The sequence below is a fragment of the Candidozyma haemuli genome, assembly GCF_002926055.2.
Source record: "Candidozyma haemuli strain B11899 chromosome Unknown K_2014730914, whole genome shotgun sequence".
In the NCBI taxonomy this organism is placed as follows: domain Eukaryota; kingdom Fungi; phylum Ascomycota; class Pichiomycetes; order Serinales; family Metschnikowiaceae; genus Candidozyma; species Candidozyma haemuli.
Window position 1 is genome coordinate 41,206 of NW_020289910.1, and position 15,689 is coordinate 56,894.

Below are 15,689 nucleotides of genomic sequence, written 5' to 3' on the forward strand. Positions count from 1 at the left end.
TCGGCCTGCGGCCTACGTACTTTATTGCTATATGGCGAGCAACAGAGTCCTGCTCCTTCGCTTGTATACTGCCACAAAGGCCTCTATCTAAACCGTCTTCTTATCGTCAGCCTTCTCATACGTCAAGTCCTTCGTTCCAAAGATTCTCGACTTGATAAAGTAATGCACTTGCGAAAATGGATACGTCGTTGGGTTGTAGTCTCCGTCAGTGTACCACGACACGCAACCACCGAATGGCGAGCCAAACACCGCCGTGGATAACTGCTTCTGCGTAGTTTCAAACCACTGGTAGTAGGCGGCACGGCTCACGGTAACTGACTTGTATTTTCCATCCACAACAGGCTTGGCAACCTTGCCTACCCAGGCCACAGCATTTTCAATGGCAGAAACCACCGAAGAATGACCAGTGGCAGAGTTTGGACCAGCAAAGAAGAAAAAGTTGGGCGAGTCTCTCACCATGTGGGTCTTGTAGGCGCTAACACCTTCCTTCTTCCAGATTTCCTGGATGTTGATGTCGTTCTTTCCTGTAAGCTTGACACCGTTAAAGAAAGCCTTTGGAATGGAGTATCCCGTACATGCAACAATGACATCAGCCTTGGCCTTCTGGCCGTCCTTAAAGTAAACAGTATCCTCAGTGATATGATCAATACCAGTATCGTTAAGTTCAATCTTTGGGTTCCTAAGCGAAGGAATGTACTTGTAGTCGAAAATAAGTCTCTTGCAACCGAGCTTAAAGTCAGGAATAATCTTATCATAGTACTCTGGAGCGTACTTGCGGACATAACGCTTGCACAGCCACTGGTTCAAGGCTCTAAGGATTCTGGCAAGAGGACCGTTACCCTGGAACAAAGGATAACGCATTTCAGCGAAAACAGCCACAAACCAACGCAAAAGCACAAGCCCAATTCTAAACCTGCTAAGTGCTCTATAGATGGTGTGCAAGAAAGGAGGAGGAGGAGGCGAGATCCAGTGCTTGGAACGGAACACCTGGGTCACCAGGGCAGCGTCACACTCGTCAATCAAAGCAGGAACAACCTGAGCAGCAGAAGAACCGTTACCCACAACCACAACGTTCTTACCCTTGATAGGAACGCTATGGTCCCAAAGAGCCGAGTGCATGTAAGCACCCTTAAACTTATCCAAGCCAGGAGCCTTAAGCTGGTTAGGGTAAACCAAGCCACCGCTGCAACTAAGCAAAATCTGGGTAGTATGTTCAAACATCTGGCCCAGCTTGATATTAGAACCTTTAAGCAACCACGTGCTGGACTCCTCCTGCCAGTTAGCCTCGTGCACGACAACACCCAAACGAGACTTTTCATGAAGCTTATATTTCTTCACCACATTCAAAATGTACTCTTCCATCTCATACTGAGGAGGTCTCAAGGTCGACCAGTTCGAGTTGAGTTCAGCGAAAATCGAATACCACAACGCTGGAATATCAGAAGCACACCCAGGGTACGTGTTGGCCCACCAGGTTCCACCCCATTCCTCGTGCTTATCAAAAACAGCAAAATCTTCAGTTTTCCACTTGTTCTTACACATCAACGAAGCAGCAATACCGCCAAAGCCAGCTCCAATGATAGAAATTTTGGAGCTTGTTTTTCCACCGGTTTCGACGTGTCCTGGTAGAAATCCACGTCTGGACCCAAAACTGCGTTTGTATCTTCAAACTTGGCTCTGTAGCGTTCTGGGTCCTGGTGACTGCGTCTTGGGTTGTGCAAAAGGGACATTTTTTAAAAAATGGGTTGTTGGAAAAAATCAAAAAAACTCGAAAAATCGGCAGTGCGGTGGGCCTGCTATATATTCGAGGAAAGCCAGTTGCACATGAAAAGTGGATGCGCAGAGGAGATATAGAATCTTATTTTTGTGTTGACACTGGCGGCAGCAGCGGGTAGGTTTTGGGGGCATTGCATGCAGGATTTTCATCGAATTGCGGGGGCAGATAACCTTCACCTGAAAAATGACATACACGTATTTCCGGGCCTCTAACTCCGGAAAACAATCAAAAAAAAAACGAGGTGGAACAGGCATGGGAGATTAGGAGCCAGGGGCTTCGTCAGTATAAGTAGATCGTTTTTTCCAAGGAAAAAACTCACTTTATTTCACTTTTTCCTGAGATGCCCCATCGCGGGGGAGCCTCGGTGGACGGCTGGCTGCGAAATTTCTCACGTTCACGCTTCACGTAAACATGCCATCTGCTTACTTTTTCACGTTTTTCACGTTTTTTTTTTTTTTTTCTCTTCTGCAATTGTGGGTCGATCTTGTTCCTGATCCAAGAAGTCTCTGCCGCCTGGCGCTTTTTCGTCAAGGCAGCCCACAATGACCCGAGCCGTGCCCCTCATTGTCTCTTATCAGCTGTTTTTGTTCGAAGCAGGTGCAATTTAGATGTTTAGTCCAGCGGCTGCTTTGGCTGGTTTGGGCTGCTTTGGCATCGGATCTGCTTTAGCTCCAGCGGCTAAGCCGCTGTCGCTAAATATTCAGCTTCTCTATCATCAGCTCCTCATCATAATACTCGTCCTCGGCTTCCACAAAGTATTTCGCAGCCAAAACCACCAATGTCACAATGCACGTTATCCCGAATACCCGGTCAAACCAAGTATCTAAAAACTCTGTTTCTGTGTCTGCTTCGCCTTGGGGCGTAAGAGAAAGAAGCTTTTGCATTTGTCCACTGAGTTCTGGAGGAAGGTTGGACCTGATCATTTGGGCTGTGGCCACAATGTAGATGGCTAGGAATTCACTGACAAGAAGATGTTTAAGCCATGTTTTGGTTTGGGCAGTTAAGGTGGTTGTGGCAGCAGGAAGCACTCGTGTGAGTGTTTTAACAGTAACCAAAACGTTCTGAAGAGAACAGGCGAAGAGGGATCCTGAAAGAATGAAACTCACCTGGTTCACTAACTGCTGTTCGGAGATTGGAAGTTGTGTAAAAGTTGTTTGGATAAGTTTGGCGATCGTAATGGCCAAGGCATCCTTAGTCTTCATACTCTCCAGTTCCCAGAAGTACCTGGACGGAATCCGAATGAAAAGCACACTAAGAACCCTGTAAACACAGTAAAACGCAAAAAGAAACAGCACAATGGACGCCACTTTATCTATAGTCTGTGAAAGCGGTGCTCTTTCTTTGGTACGCACAAACTTCTCCACTTCCTTAGCCACATCGTCGTAAATCAGCTCTTTAAGCAGCTTAAGCGAGTCAATCTCCATCGTAAGCTCCTGGTCTTCAGGTTTCAGCCTGGAAAACGCCGAAAGACTAGCGAAACTCAGCACTTTATTGAAAAGCTTCTTTCCTGACCCTCGAAGCCCTTTCAACAGCCTTACGCCAGGCTGCTCCAGTTCGTTATAAACCGACCCGCTATTCTTCGAAAGCACATTCTCCAACTCCTGCTGGCGCTTGCGAAGAAGCGACTTGGTGTTGTTATACGATTGAATATGGTCATTCACGGTAACTTCATTAACAAGCTTCGCCTCGGCCTTTCTCCGTCTAGAACGTTCCCAGAACCATCTAAACGGCGTCAGCGTCGACCCCACACCCGATAAAATAGCCGTAAACGTCACTCCAGCAAGCACAATATCGTTAGTGATGTGTTGTAAAAAAGACCTCGAGTCCTTATACCCCGGTTCCTCCAAAGCATGGGCCAACGAGCCCACCCTGCCCAAAATCATAAACCAGGCAATACACAAGAGCGCCGTCACGCCCCATTTAAACAACGCCCCTGGCTTGCTTGTATCCAAAGGTGGAGATAGGTCCTGGGTCACATAGAGACTGATAATAAGAAGCGGCTGCACCACCGCCACAAGCACCACAAGCAAACGAATCGCCCACTGAAAAAGCATTGGATCTAATTCGATAAACCCTGTTAATTGCACCATAAGCGCAAACGCTAGTTCCAAAGATATGGCTATCACCAGTGAAAAGAGAGCTCCAGCAGTTCGGTGCACGTACTTCTGCCGTGCAAAAGCGTCGTTCTTATGTGTATATATTTCTGAGCTCTCGTCGTCCACATCCACCCGTAGAAGCTTGCATCCGTGCTTGTAGTTGACTTTTTCAATCTTTTCATTGATCCTGGCCTTGTTCTTATACAGATTCAAGTGGGAGTTTCGAATGAGGTCGTGGTTGAATATAAATTTGTAGATCCATGCAGAAAGCACCGGTAGGGCGACGGCGGCGCCTAGGATGCTGGACATGGGAGAATGGGGAGGAAAAGTGGGAGTTGGAAGGTGGAAAGGTGGAAAGTCTGGGTTCTGAATGTATGGTGATACTGGTGTGCAGGTGGGAGGTAGAGGGTTGGAGAGATGTTGGTGGAAAAGGACAGGGGAGGGTGGTTTTGGGAATTGGAGGGTCGATTTGGGGTAAGAAAGGGGGTGTGGTTATGGTGGTACGGTTAGATTTGGGGGAGAAGGGGAAGTGGTGGAAAGAAGTGGGGGTTTTGGGCGTTTATAGTGGGGGAAACTGAGGGTCTGGAGAGGGAAGGGGAAGTGGACAGGGAGGGCAGTTCTGGGCAGAAGGAAGGATTATTATGGGTTATTGGGGGAAGGAGAATGCGTTAATATTGTTCTTGGGGATTTTTGAGGTGAAGAAGGGGCAATTGGTGGAGGTTATGGGCTTCTGGTGGTGATAGTATGGGGATGTAGAAGATGTTCAGGTAAATTGACGAAAAATGGGAATTTTTGAAATATAGTTGCATATTTGGAGTCCTAAAAATCCGCTTAACACAGGAAAGTACTTTCGTTTTATTTTCCTTCCCTCTGGGTCCTGTTGACTTGGAGCTTCTGGTTCTTCCCTCTGGACTGAATGGCTGCGAAAAGCGCGCTACAGCGGGAAACAACAGTCTTCAGCTATCTCCACGCACAGACACGACCAGACAAATCCAATACCACCACGTTAACCAGCGGCCAAAACTACCCCAAGACCCACTCTCCTTTCTTTTCCTCCTTCAATATTTAACCGAATTGCTGGGCCCTTCCATCCACTACATCCCCCACCAGCTCACGTGACCACATCAACGAAAAATGTGAAAAACCTGGAAAACCAAAAACCTCCATTCCACCTACCTTCCCAAAGCAAAACCCCCTATAAACCCCAGCCAAAATGCCGCAAATGCGTTTGAGTGCCGAAAAGAGGATGAGGAAACATCTCCTCGAACAACTCAAGGCCCGTAAGATCCTCGGCGCCAGAATCGCCCAAGGTTACAAGAAAAAGGAAGACTTGATCAGATTGAACTTGGCTCCTCAAGTGTTCATGTTCAAAAACCTCTTTTCTGGCCAGGTCATGTACTCGCAAGTGCCAGCATACCACCAGGACCAGATCAATGCGCTGTTCCCACGTCCGAACTGGGAAAACAGAAGACCAGCCAGAAGAAACGATCTCTGGAAACTCATGTGTGTGGCTTCGTTTTCTAACTATAACTACGCTATTGCTGCTTATAACGGGTTGATGAAGTTGAGGCAGGCGAGAGATATCCACCAGGCAAAGGAGGCCAAGCTGATGAGAAAGAAGAACGATGATGGTAATACATGGTACTGGAGTCAGTTCAGACCCACGCATTCACAGGAAGCCGTGGCCGACTTGGCACATGTCATTGACGAGTTTGAGTTGGAAAACACCAAGATCCACTGGGAGAATGTTTGGAGAAAGGGAGATGACGCTCACTGGAGAATGGACTTGGCTGAGCACGAAACGTTACCTGCGTTCACGCCCAAGTTCCAGAGCATTGTTCTTGACGAGATGAGATTGAAGGGGCTTGATTTCGTTCTGGAGTTGAGAGCGGCTGCCGAGGAGGAGGCCGAGGAGCCGTTGGAGACGATGGAGACGTTGGAGAAGGAGACGCAGACTGTAGCATAGAGTTCTTGTAAATAAATGGGATACAGAGGAAGGTGTAGGGCAGGGAGGAGACGATTAAGGAGAGGAAGGGGGAGAAGAAGGAGGAGGAGGATGAGAAGGGAAGTTCTGGTTTAAGCTGAGGCAGAAAAGAAGCATACAGTGGATTTGCAGCCATTTTTTTTCGTTTGAAAAGCAAGCAAACTGGTGAAAAGGGTGGTTCTGGCAGGGCCCAGGAGGGCCCATGTGGACGTACGTCGACGTCGTCGACGTCGTTTCGTCCATTTATCGGTAAAATCAACCGCCAGACATGACAACCGTTATTCACAAAGACGCTTCCCAGAGGGCACCAAAGAGGCTCTAAGGGAATAATGACTACTTGTTTTCCCCCTTTTGAAGGTTTTATAGGCAAAAGAAAGCCCCAGGAAGTCTTCTCCTTCAATTGTCATCCTTCCACTGCTCTCCATCCAATATCCTCCCATCTCTTCCAATCCATATTCCACTTCCACCACTCTTCGTATCTGCACTTTCCTTAAACGTCCAAGAAGTCGCCAAGGCATGAACCTTCGTCCCGCTACGTCGAACAAAACCAACTCCTTCCAGACTTCCTTTATAGTATACATTGTACCCTTCCAGCAGCCAACCAAGAAGAACCAACAACAAGCAACAAGCAACAACCAATGGCAACCCAAAACGGGTTGCCGACGTTCTGGAAACCGCCAAACGGAAACTACAACCAGGGTGGATGGAGTCAGCGAGATATCGTAAACTGCCTCAAAACCAGTCCACTGGATGAAGTTACACAAAACGGGAACTAGACTCCAACTAGACTCCAACTAAAAAGGTTAAACAGTAAGTGATACAAGGAGACGGTTACTAACTGAAATAAACCAAAAAGAAATCTTTTTAAAGCTTTTTCTTCATTTTAAGTATCCCATTCTTTCACCACCTACCTCCTTCCATGGTTCCGAGGAAGTGACATGTAGAACTGCTAGTACCGGCTTGGCATTACATATCCTTTGATGTTTGTGTTACTCAGGTATTCTTCGATCCTCCTTTTGTGGTTGATTTCGAAGGAGCAGCTCTCCAGAGGTCCAGCAAAGTTCAGTTGTCAAACACAGTCAAATCTGACTACCACAACCCACAACTCGCCCAATTGACACTCCACCACTTCCATATCTTCCCTACTTCTTCAAAAACTCCCCTTCTCTGCTTAAGCGAAGTACCTTTCGTGCAAGCAACTTCTACCGAGATGTGCCCGGTCGTTAACGCAAAGCTACGGTTGGACCTTCTCTGATAAGAACCCTTCGTGCTTTCCGCTTCCCAGGAGGTCTCGTGGCGCCTCCCAGGCCTCCCAGAGGTATAAATAGAGGCAATTCCCGCCGTTTTGAATATCGGTTTTCTTCATCATTACCATGAAGTTCCTGATCTTGTCTATACCTGCGTTACTTGCAACCCAAGCAGCAGCAGCAGTTATCCCATTGAACGGCGAGTCTGGCGTTGTTTCCAACGTCCAAACCAAAAGAACCACATCCTTCAAAAGAGAAAATGGCCGTGCTCCGTTGCTCAGAGTCGCCAAACCGGCTCCTTCCAGGTACGTCGTTATCTACAACGACGATATCAGTGCTGAGGATAAGCAGAAGGACAAAGAATGGATTTCGGAAAACGTGGACCAGGCTGTCAAAAGAGACGCTATTCCAGACGGCGACGACGACCAATTGGAGTTCTTTGAGGTCGCCAGCGTGAAAGGGTACGCTGGTCATTTCGACCAGCAGCTCTTGGACCAGATCCAGGAGAACCCATTGGTCAAGTACGTTGAAGAAGACGAAGAGCTTGAAGTTGCCAGCATTGTTACTCAAAAGGATGCCACTTGGGGCCTTGGCAGAATCTCCAGCCGTGAGATTCCTTCTGAGTCGAATTACGTTTATGACGATGAAGGTGGAAAAGGCGTCAATGCTTATGTTTTAGATACTGGCATTGCTGTGGACAAGAAAGAGTTTGAAGGCAGAGCTTCTTACGGTGCTGCTTTGGAGTTCCCATGGAATAAAGGTGATATCCTTGGCCACGGTACACACGTAGCTGGTACTATTGGTTCCAAGACATACGGTGTGGCCAAGAAGGTGAATATCACTGCAGTTGATGTTTCTACGTTGATTGGAATCGTCCGTACGTCCAGAGTCGCCCAGGGCTTTGAATATGCACTTAAAGACCACCAGAAGAAGGTTGCAGCCAAGATTCCAGGTTTCAGAGGTTCTACGCTTAACTTGTCTATTTCTGGCTTGACGGCTACTTATATCACTGACGCTGCCAACGCTTTGATTGACGCTGGTATTCATATTGTCGTCGCTGCTGGTAACGAGAACATGGACGCTTGTTACTCTTCTTCGGTGAACTCAGACGCCATTGTCGTTGGTGCTACCGATAAGAACGACGTCAGAGAGATCCACTCCAACTTTGGGCCTTGTGTGGATCTCTACGCTCCAGGTGAAGATATCGTCTCTGTGAGCCATCTCTGGGGATCCAGAACCATGACTGGTACGTCCATGGCAGCTCCTCACGTTACTGGTATGATCTCGTACTTCCTTTCTTTGCACCCAGACTTGCAGTCCGAGTTTAACACTAATCCAGTTAGACCTCGTGATCTTAAGGCCCAGTACCTTAAGCTTGCTACTAGAGGCAATGTTAAGGATATTTCGGAGGATACGCCTAATGTGTTTGCTTATAATGGTGGCCAGGACCCCAACCAGATCTGGAAGCTCTAAACGGAGAGGTTCTAGTTGAATTAAAAGTTTTGAGAGATTTATTGAGAGTTACTAAATGAGTTCTATTAAGAGATATAAGAGATTCTGTTTCGCTTTGTGAGTTTTAGAGATTCGTTTATTTTAATATTCTGAATTAGAAAATGTCAATTGGTGTCTAAAAGATGTAAGTTACATATTGGAGATTTAGAGTAAGGACCTTTAGTAACCTCTATAACTTTAAAGGTAGCTATAAGTAATGTATGAATAGCTACTATTTGAGAGTCAGTCTATAACGCCAATTGGTTAACTACTTAGGATATTTCATTATTGACTTCCCATAATATGCTTATATTAAATGAGTTTAGTAGTTAAGAACTTAATGAACTTAGCTAAATCGAATACATGACTGCTACAGAATCCAATGGCCATTTCTTAAGCTTTCTGTTCACCATAATTGGAATTCCTGTTCTGTCATTATTCACATTCATCAACTGGTTTTGTGTTCTATTATACTCTCCTCTAATTTACAACGAATAATTCAAAATTTACTATATTTCATAATACTACTTTATCAGAGTTAAGGTAATATCTAATTCTGGTTTAGAAACAGCACCAAAATACTTGAAAACCACCCTTGACTTCCAAAACGCCTATTCTCCTCCCCTTGACATTAACTTCCCCCTTCCACTTTTGTGACCATAATGACACAATATCACATCCCCATTACCCAAAAGTACTTCAATAAATACAGTTATGACCCAAAAGTGCTATAAATAAACACCAGCAGTTCCCTTCTACACTTGATAAAACAAACAGCTTTAAAATATAAACCCTCTTTGGCTACGAACTAAAGTAAAACAACTTAACAACTCGACATTAAAGCATCGTAAATGGCATTCTTTCAAACACCTACTCCAACAAGACATCCTCCCACTTGAAGTGGATGTACTCAGCGTCAATCTTTTCCAACAACTGAAGATACAAGGTTCCATCTGGGTCAGGAATAATCTTCTTGCCGTCTGTCAACTGAGGGTGGTTTAAGTTTCCATCTTCGTCATACAGAGGTGTAGTGTTATCTGAGATAACAAGCAAACCATCATCAGTCTCCAACTTGCCATCTGTCAAGTAGGTAATATCATGGCCAGCGTCGTCACGGTAGCTCTCGTAAGGCTTGAAGAAGCCGTCTTTGACGTTGATTTCAGATTTGCCAAAGAACTCAGGGCCCTTGGAGTCGACCTTGATGATCTGGGCGTTGGCCACAGCGAGTACAGCTAAAACAGAATAAAAGAACTTCATGGTGGAGAGAAAAGACAAGTTGGAGAGAACCTGTATTTATAGGTTTGGTGATGGAATAGATAGCCAATGATGCACCCCTGGAGTATGTACTCGGCTATTTCTTGGCCCTGGATGGTTTCTTGGCCCCACAGTAGATTTATTCGTCATGACGTCAAACGAGGAGGGTTTGCGTTCTTTTAGGAAGGGGTATTTTTTATTTTTTTTTTTGTTTGATTTTGACACATTTGAGGGGGTTAAGCGAGGTCTCGCTTAACAGTTTAGACACTTCTCAAGCGTTAGTCTAAAACCATAGAAATGTCAAGTCAAAGACATTATGACGTAAGAAGCTGTTTTGACAGATTAAGCTTTCTTGGAAGACATAGGGGTTTAGAAGGTGAAGGCACAGCCAATGTAAGGATGCATGTTTTGTGGCACAGAAAGGGTTTTTGCTATAAATAGGAATAAGTGATATGATGTGGTTTTTGGCTTTGTGGAAGGTTTGGTGAGGAGTTGTGGGTTTGTGGAGTTGCTGTGGTGGAAAGATAGGGGAAGTGGAGGGGAGGAGAGGGAGAGGACGTCAGCTGCTGTTCCAGTGATTTAGAGAATTTGATGGGAAGAAGGGAGGTTGATTGGGGGAGGGCTTTGGTGGTTCTGCTCAGTTTGGTGCTGCTGGGAAGATGGTAAAGTGTGGTGGTGGTGCTGGAAGCCAGGACTGAGAAGGTCCACCAGGGTCCATTGATAAATGAGGTCTTATGGAAAGAGGAAGTTTTGACGGTGGAAGAGACTTAAAAGAGACTTAAATTGAGCTACTGGGATTACTCAAGTATGAAGAAAGTTGAGAGCGGCGTTGGAAGTCACTTTGAATGGTCTCAGTTCTTCATCTGGTAAGTGTAAATGGTCAAAGCCATTTCTTGTTAATTTTCGATTCAAATCTTTACTGATGTTTGTTAGCAGTTGCTTATTCATTCTTTTTCTTGTTGGACCTCAAAGGGATTAGGTAACTACATTGTTCATTGGTATAAGTCTTAACTAACTGAACAGAGAGAACATCATACTATCTAACCAGAACCACCAGGTTTTGAAACTTTGTTACCATGACCGATTGACCTAAAGAACTGCTCTATTTTAGCGGCTATCTTTACAAGGAAGCAATAAGAGATACATCAGAGGTTTCGTTGGTTAACAGTAGTATCTTACTTCCTGAGATCAAAGCTCAACTGGACCACTACACTATAATGATACCTCCAACCTCTCTCAATTCAATAGTCAATACCTTTTTCAATTCTACATTTATCTTGACCCATTCATTGTCAGAATACGCTAACTTAACGTGACGCCCCTAGTCATGTAGAGTCTAAGGGTACACTTACTCTGTTACACCTTTTACTCTAATCATCCTTTATCCACTATCACAATTGTCTATTTTGAGGCTCCTTAGTGCCCCCCCTTGTCATTAAAATCATGACCACTGGGTTTGTGGTCGTTTAGAATATTATGTAATTGGCCAAACTGAGTTGGTCATTGTATCATACATTACATCAGATAACGCTGCTAGACATATGACCTATAAATGGAAACCACAGCCTTCCAAGATCAGTCATTTTTTGGAATTGGTTATGACGAAATCCAATAAGTAACGCAAAGCGGTATGTCCATTCACAGCCGCCAATGTAGATAACACTACTCGTCCACATAGACATACCTACTTGTTCAATTTTAAATCAACAAGAATGTGACAACGTCAAAGAGAGCTTCTATTTCTCAGGAAGCCCTTTCAGGCCCTTTCTTGAATATCATCGGTGAAACGTAGAAAGTGGAACCTTCCCTTCAGACCAGAACTACAGATTTCAAGAACTGATAGTAGGTTCCAAGAGTCTACTTCCCAAGAAAAGCCTTCTAATTAGTCCCCAGAAATAACCAAACTCGTATAAATCAACCTCTACATTCCCATTTCGTCCCTTTCGCTCTCAGTGCATCCACAGTTCTGGTCCACGAAGCACATGCTGGTGCCTTTTGGCGCCTCGGCGGCTTCCAAGCAAAACAGAGCCGCCGCCGTACGATCTCGATCAAGAATTTGCCTATTGCATAATCTTGGTGTTTTCTGATGCAAGAAATTGGGTTAGTTCTGTTACGGATGGTGCCATAACGGTGGTGTAATAGAGAAGTAAGAGAACACAATTGGATGAACCAGGGATGGTAGTATCTTCATAAAGGCTGAATTAAGCACTGGATTGTGTTTGGATAATAATATTAGGAGATGCTCTAGGAGCTCGATAATGTACTCGTTGAATATGTATAGAGAGGCAGCAAGAGCAGTAAGTAGATAGACAACCAACAAAGAAAGCAAATAAAAGTGATAGTGGATTAAGAGAAGAAACACAGTAAAAAAGGAGTTCTAAACCGTCATTCAGTATCAATGAAATTTAAAGAGTTGAAGTTTCAAGAACAGTATCAGTAGTTCTACTGAAAGCCTTATGACTCTCCCAGCCACCAAGCACTATAAACTTAACCGCTATAAAACATTAGACCATAAAAAAGCCATAGCATTACTTTAAACCCCAAACCAACCAAAATCAACCAAAAACCATAGAAAACACATCTCACCCAAAATCCAGCCCTCAAACAACCACTAACTCTGTGGCTCCAACCGACCTTCACCCAATTACCTCTTAATTCCAATTTTTTTATTTGTTGTCTCGTGGGCCTTTCTTCTTTGGGAACCGGCGCCGTTCCAATTTAAAAAAAAATGCAGAATCCACAAACAACGAAAAGTTACACAAACCCAAATGTAAACTGATAACAGGCCCTGGATCCACAGTTGTCTCAGGGAAGAAGACGAAGACGAAGAAGAGGAAGAAGAAACAGAGGAAAACGCAGAAAACCAGCAAATTCAGGGAAATTCGATGAAGTTCAAGTAAAATCAATAAATTCATAAAAAGCAAAAAATACCTTTTTTGTCTTCTTCTTCTTCCCTTCTTCAAATCTTCCTTCACTTTTAATTTCCACAGTGGAGCCACCGCATTTTTTCAAAAGTTTCCAATATTTCGCAACCACCGCTCACTCCCAGCACTGTGGCTCCCCAAACCACGAAAACTCCTCCAAAGTTCCAGAAAATTCACCAAACCATCACCTCCAGCTCACCCACCACCTCAAGAAATCCTTAATATTTCTTCTGTCATTCCTGCCTTGGAAAAACCGTCTACTGACCTCCCCCAAGAAACCCGTGCACCAGGCAACCTCAGCTGCCTCCACCACATTTTCTCGCTTTTCCCCCTCGTCTCGATGCGCCCACCTGCCTTTTCGGGCCACCACCGCTGCCGGGCCCGCCGCCGCACTTTTTTGCCAATTTTATATATAAGCGATGGAGGAAAACAGAGAAGAAGAAGGAAAGGAAAGAAGAAAAGAGGAAAGGAAGAAAAGTGAAAATTCAGATTCTGAAAAAGCCAAAAAGTGGAATTTAAAATACTGAAAACTGAAATTCAAAAACAACCAAAACCAAAACCAGAAACTGTGAATTCCCTGACTTAGTCATCTGCTGCTTCGTCATCTACCATCTACAACTGCCGCTTCGTCATCTAAAAGTCCATCCACTTTCTTCATGGACTACTACTACCGCCGGCTGATGGGCAACGGCGCCGTGACGTCGAAGTTCAGGATAGCTCCACAGGGCGACGATAAACCCAGGGTTTCGCTGCCCAAGATTGTCCCGTTGGAGAATGGCGCTACTCATCATCCGTCCAACTGTACGAGGTGCTATAGACTCAAGAAGAAGTGCTCGAGAACGTACCCGAAATGCTTGTATTGCTTGAAAGCAGGGTCTGAGTGTGAATATGTGGATAGAAGAGGCAAGAAGGCTTGCTTGTGGAAACCAGATGATGACCTGACGGTTCCGGCAAGTGTACCTGTTCTGCCTGTTTCACATCCCAAATCGGTGTCTATAGCGTCGTTGGTGCATTCGGAAGAAACAGAACAACCGTTTCAGAATATCGATCTTCCGCCGACGAAGAAACTGGCGTCGAAAAGCGCTGTGGCGAAGAAAATCAATAATAGGGCTATTGCTAGACACGCTACGCTGGCGCCGCCAAACTTGCTGGACGAGTTTTTGGTGGTGAAACCGATTGCCGACCAGCTGCTCCCGCTGGCGTTTACTAGGGCGTATTTCGCTAGTTATTCCTGGCGGTACCCGGTGGTGAATAAGCTGAAGTTTGAGGAATCGTTTATTTCGATCTCGTTTGCTACAGAAACGTTGGTTTCTTTGGAAGTGTACTTGGTGATGGCTGTGGGATGTATTGTGTACGATTGCAACAACGGCACGTCCCATTATAATCGGATTTTCAGCGATAAGTTGATTGAGTCGATTATTGATATCATTACTTATGATCCGGAGATTGACACGCAGTCAGCGACGCTTTTGGTGCTCCTTTGCATCTACGCCGTCAACGCCAGCAACATAGACTTGGCCTGGAGTATCTTGGGCTACCTCAACCGAAGCATCATCTATAAAACAGACTTCGTGGGTACGTCCAGAACCGGTTTCTCGAATAACATCTTCTGGGCTGTTCACAATCTCGACAGAGAACTCAGTTTAATGCTAAACAAGCCCAGCCAGTTTGTGCCTGTTGCCATTATCAAACAAAACGCAGACTTTTCATATCTCGAAAGTGATGCTAATCTAGCTGCGCTCATGACCAAAGCCGTGGAACTCCATAAACTACAAGACCGTGTCTTGTCGCTTAAGCTTGGTCTACAGGAAAATACCAAAGATACGCTTCGACAGTTGTCGTCAGATTTGGAATCATGGAGGGTTTCAGTGCTGCTGGTTGTCCATAACGAGTACTCAGAACTGCCTTTGCTCACCAGAGTCATTGGCGTGGTTCATTTGGACTACTACTACTTGCTTATTGAGATTGACCAGCTTTCATCTACAGAATCTTTCCAGTTCACCCTCCAGTTCCTTTCGAACTCGTTCAGTTTGCTTCTTAATGAACTGTCAAACAAGGATGTTTCGGGAATCTCGCTCTACCTGTTCTTCTGGTTCCTGAAGTTCTTCAAGGTGATTGACTATAACTTGCTGTCGCTTCTTAAAACACTCAAGAATGAAAACCTCCCCAGAAGCGATGTCAATCACCGTATTGGAGACTTTAACGGTAACTTACAGCTTATTGTCAACCTCCTCAAGTACTTGCTTAATAGCTCCCAGAGCCCCGCACAGTACAAAGGCAAGATGACCAGCTGGGTGACGAGATTGACGCTTCTTAATATCAAGCTCATGGGAAGCAACATATTGAGCGTGGACGACGAACAGTACAAGGCGTTGGTGGCCAACGTCGATGGAATCCTCAACGATGAATAATTACATAGATCACGAGACACGATACGGTTAAGAAGTGTAGGTGCTTTTGGGGAACGGTAATTACAAGAAGCTATAGAAGTAGGTTTTTGGGTTTTGACGAATTGAGTGGTTTTAGAGATATCTTTTTGTTGTTGAGAGAGTTTGTAGCTATTTTTAGAAGCTCTTAGACGTAATGAGAGCATTTCTGGTACTTCAAAACCTATTTAAACTGTTACTGGTTAATTTAGAGGTTTTTTCGTTGAGAAGTGGCTCTTTTTACTCACCTTCCTCTGAGTTTATATGGTTTTGTTAGCGATTTGTTACACTTTCACACCCGTACCTCAAACTGTCACCACTGCTCCAGAACCACTAACCTTCCAGTATTTGTATGGCAATTTGGCTTTTTTGGTTTTTTTGGGATTAAAGTGTTGGTATTCGAAGGCCTGGAGATTTCTGGAAGTTTTCAAAATTAAAAAGGAGTGGATGTGGCCAAAAATAGGATCTATGGGATTTAAGTGTTAAGAGT

General features: G+C 44.9%; 6 protein-coding genes across 6 annotated transcripts; 3 read left to right on the plus strand and 3 right to left on the minus strand. All coding sequences in view use genetic code 12, as the record gives it.

The window, feature by feature from the left end:
- Nucleotides 1–87: 87 nt before the first annotated feature.
- On the minus strand, nucleotides 88–1,730 carry CXQ85_005394 (flavin-containing monooxygenase; the record flags this gene model as incomplete). The annotated part of the gene is made up of 2 exons (XM_025488990.1): nucleotides 88–1,594; nucleotides 1,618–1,730. 2 exons carry the CDS (start codon nucleotides 1,728–1,730, stop codon nucleotides 88–90), a joined length of 1,620 nt encoding a protein of 539 aa, XP_025343652.1.
- Nucleotides 1,731–2,469: 739 nt separating this feature from the next.
- CXQ85_005395 (uncharacterized protein) lies at nucleotides 2,470–4,182 on the minus strand (the record flags this gene model as incomplete). The annotated part of the gene is made up of 1 exon (XM_025488991.1): nucleotides 2,470–4,182. The coding sequence occupies one exon, from the start codon at nucleotides 4,180–4,182 to the stop codon at nucleotides 2,470–2,472; it is 1,713 nt and encodes a 570-aa protein (XP_025343653.1).
- Nucleotides 4,183–5,086: 904 nt separating this feature from the next.
- CXQ85_005396 (mitochondrial 54S ribosomal protein mL67) lies at nucleotides 5,087–5,839 on the plus strand (the record flags this gene model as incomplete). The annotated part of the gene is made up of 1 exon (XM_025488992.1): nucleotides 5,087–5,839. The coding sequence occupies one exon, from the start codon at nucleotides 5,087–5,089 to the stop codon at nucleotides 5,837–5,839; it is 753 nt and encodes a 250-aa protein (XP_025343654.1).
- A 1,391-nt stretch (nucleotides 5,840–7,230) lies between these two features.
- On the plus strand, nucleotides 7,231–8,577 carry CXQ85_005397 (S8 family peptidase; the record flags this gene model as incomplete). The annotated part of the gene is made up of 1 exon (XM_025488993.1): nucleotides 7,231–8,577. The coding sequence occupies one exon, from the start codon at nucleotides 7,231–7,233 to the stop codon at nucleotides 8,575–8,577; it is 1,347 nt and encodes a 448-aa protein (XP_025343655.1).
- An 888-nt stretch (nucleotides 8,578–9,465) lies between these two features.
- Nucleotides 9,466–9,852, minus strand: CXQ85_005398 (uncharacterized protein; the record flags this gene model as incomplete). The annotated part of the gene is made up of 1 exon (XM_025488994.1): nucleotides 9,466–9,852. The coding sequence occupies one exon, from the start codon at nucleotides 9,850–9,852 to the stop codon at nucleotides 9,466–9,468; it is 387 nt and encodes a 128-aa protein (XP_025343656.1).
- Nucleotides 9,853–13,429: 3,577 nt separating this feature from the next.
- On the plus strand, nucleotides 13,430–15,184 carry CXQ85_005399 (Zn(II)2Cys6 transcription factor; the record flags this gene model as incomplete). Its single annotated transcript, XM_025488995.1, has 1 exon — nucleotides 13,430–15,184. The coding sequence occupies one exon, from the start codon at nucleotides 13,430–13,432 to the stop codon at nucleotides 15,182–15,184; it is 1,755 nt and encodes a 584-aa protein (XP_025343657.1).
- Nucleotides 15,185–15,689: the final 505 nt, after the last annotated feature.